Genomic DNA, 2,500 nt, shown 5'->3' on the forward strand with positions numbered 1-2,500 from the left:
AGTAGATAGTATAGTAGTATAGTAGTAGTAAATATATAGTAGTGTAGTAGTAGTAGTAGTAGTAGTAATAAGTAGTAGTAGTAGTAGTAGTAGTATATTAGTAGTAGTGTGTAGTAGTAGTAGTAGTAGTTAGTAGTAGTAGTAGTAGTATAGTAGTAGTAGTAGTAGTAGTATAGTAGTAGTAGTTGTAGTAATAATAGTATAGTAGTAGTAGTAGTAGTAGTAGTAGTAGTAGTAGTAGTATATAATATAGTAGTAGTAAGTAGTAATAATAGTAGTAGTAGTAGTGTAGTAATATAGTAGTAGTAGTAGTATAGTAGTAGTAGTAGTAGTAGTAGTAGTAGTAGTAGTAGTAGTAGTAGTAGTAGTAGTAGTAGTAATAATAGTAGTAGTAGTAGTAGTAGTAATAATAGTAGTAGTAGTAGTAGTAGTAGTAATAATAGTAGTAGTACTATAGTCAGTTCCACAACTCGTGATATCTTCACAACCTTCTGATGGATTTTCATGATAATTGGCTCCAACACTGTGGCATTAGTGGCATTAAGCAGATTTTTTCGCATCGGTTACACTACCATACTTTAACTTTTCTTCTTTAGAGTTCATAAAAAACAAAGGGTCTGGAATGAGTGTACAATTGGATGGTTTACATTGACAATATTATCTACAGTGAATTATGTTGTGATTACGATCACTGAACTCCCCACAGGCTTGACCAGGGGTTTACTTCTCAAAAGATTCATGTTTGTAGTATAGACAGAGATTGTTTTTTAAACAACTTGAAGCATTTAAAATGTGAGAGTGCAGAAAACAGTTGAAAATATCCTGGACTGCATTTGTAAGTAATGAAGAAGTGTAAAATCGCATAGCAAAAGAATGAAAACTGTTGGATACAATCACATATGGAGAGGGGAGGGAATTGACAAATTGGCAACATCAGGATTTGTGGGAGGGAAGCAAACACGTGGGGACAGAGAATTATTTTTTCTTTAAAGTCTAAGACAGAACACATTAATGTCAAATAAAAACAGAGAAAACACCAGATGTGCTGAAGACAGATTAACATGGAGGAGAATGGTTGGCAATGCACCTGGAAAGGCAGGCCACACAGAATGAATGAATGTATGTATTAATTAATTAATTAATATGTTATAAATGGTGAAAAGTACTTTGCGATTGAAGTAGCAAGCAGTTGATACCAAATGGTTTATGCTACAGAAACAAAAATAAATTCCAGCTTCATGGGCTAGATGGCTCTGAGGGGCAACTAAAAATATCTGACCAAATCTATATTGCATTTATCTGTAAAGGATGATTGCATACTATTTTAAGTGGTTAAGTACTTGAGAATGTTGACCAAAGTTTTAGCTGGATAAAAACGAGTAAAGAAACTGTTAAGTGAGTGGGAACCCCTGTCATATTCTAATAATGGTATTCAGAGGTCGACGGTCTATTTGACCCTTGTTACGATTTGACATGATTTGTATATTAACAATGGAAATCACATTTTAATATAACCTACCAGATGATCTGGATATTTCTCAAGACCTATTTCGAGAACTTTCAAGGCAGACTCATAGAATTTAGCTCCATTAAGACTTTCACCAGCAAAAGAGTATGCACTTTCTTTTAGATCCTTTTGTTTTCTATGAAGTTCATGGCATAATTCTATTATTTCATCAACACTGTTCTTTTTCGACAAAACACTTGTAACATACAGAATCTTTAATGAATCGTCTTCAGGGTATCTGTGTGGAAGAGGAGAGAAAATAAATAATCAACACAAAAAAGACTCATTAATCAAGTCAATAGGTAAAATCTTCATGATTACCTTTATTTGTCAATAGAACAGTAAAGTTGGTGCCCCAATAACAAGTTGCTAGTGATTTCCGTTAGGGACCGGAATAATTTACGCACAATATAGGTCTCCCAATTTTGTAGTTTGAGTTGTAGGCAATACACTTTCAGTATTGAAAATATGTTTACATAAAATCTAACAGTTGCAGAAATAATAATATAAGACTAAATTATTCTGAAAATCAGGCTCCGAATAATTCTCGTTTTGTTCATACCAGCGCAATAATTTGCTCTGGTCTAAAAATAGATAGACGTAACTTTTGATAAATTTTACCTTTTGTTCCATAAAATATCCATATCTAGACATTATTTGATGCATGATCGAGTATTTATGAATATGTGTTTCTTTTGCCACCTAACAGCCAAATTTTAAAGGTTATTTTCTTTCTATTATTTACATTGGAACGTGAGCTGTCAAGACAGGAACAGGTGGTTTGCCATGTGCTTCTCGACCTTTGTTTACGTTTGGGGCACCAACTTTACTGTTCTATAAGGATAGTACTAGTTTGCTTTAATATGATATCAGCAGTATGCTTACTCATACAGCAAGTGAAGACACATTGAAAATACCAATGTCAATTGGAATAAAATATGTAGCAGGGAAAATTCAGCTAATATCCTTATTCAGACAAACACGCTATTGTTA

General features: G+C 33.2%; 1 protein-coding gene across 1 annotated transcript in view; it reads right to left on the reverse strand.

Moving 5' to 3' along the window:
- Nucleotides 1–2,500, reverse strand: part of LOC144967102 (uncharacterized) — a 51,683-nt gene that overhangs the window by 7,326 nt on the left and 41,857 nt on the right. The window contains exon 26 of the mRNA XM_078903942.1: nucleotides 1,520–1,745. Within this exon, the coding sequence (XP_078760068.1) occupies nucleotides 1,520–1,745 (226 nt within the window). The remainder of the gene's footprint in view (nucleotides 1–1,519; nucleotides 1,746–2,500) is intronic.

The sequence above is a fragment of the Berghia stephanieae genome, chromosome 1, assembly GCF_034508935.2.
Source record: "Berghia stephanieae isolate SIO BIC M18660-M18661 chromosome 1, UCSD_Bste_1.3, whole genome shotgun sequence".
Classification (NCBI taxonomy): domain Eukaryota; kingdom Metazoa; phylum Mollusca; class Gastropoda; order Nudibranchia; family Aeolidiidae; genus Berghia; species Berghia stephanieae.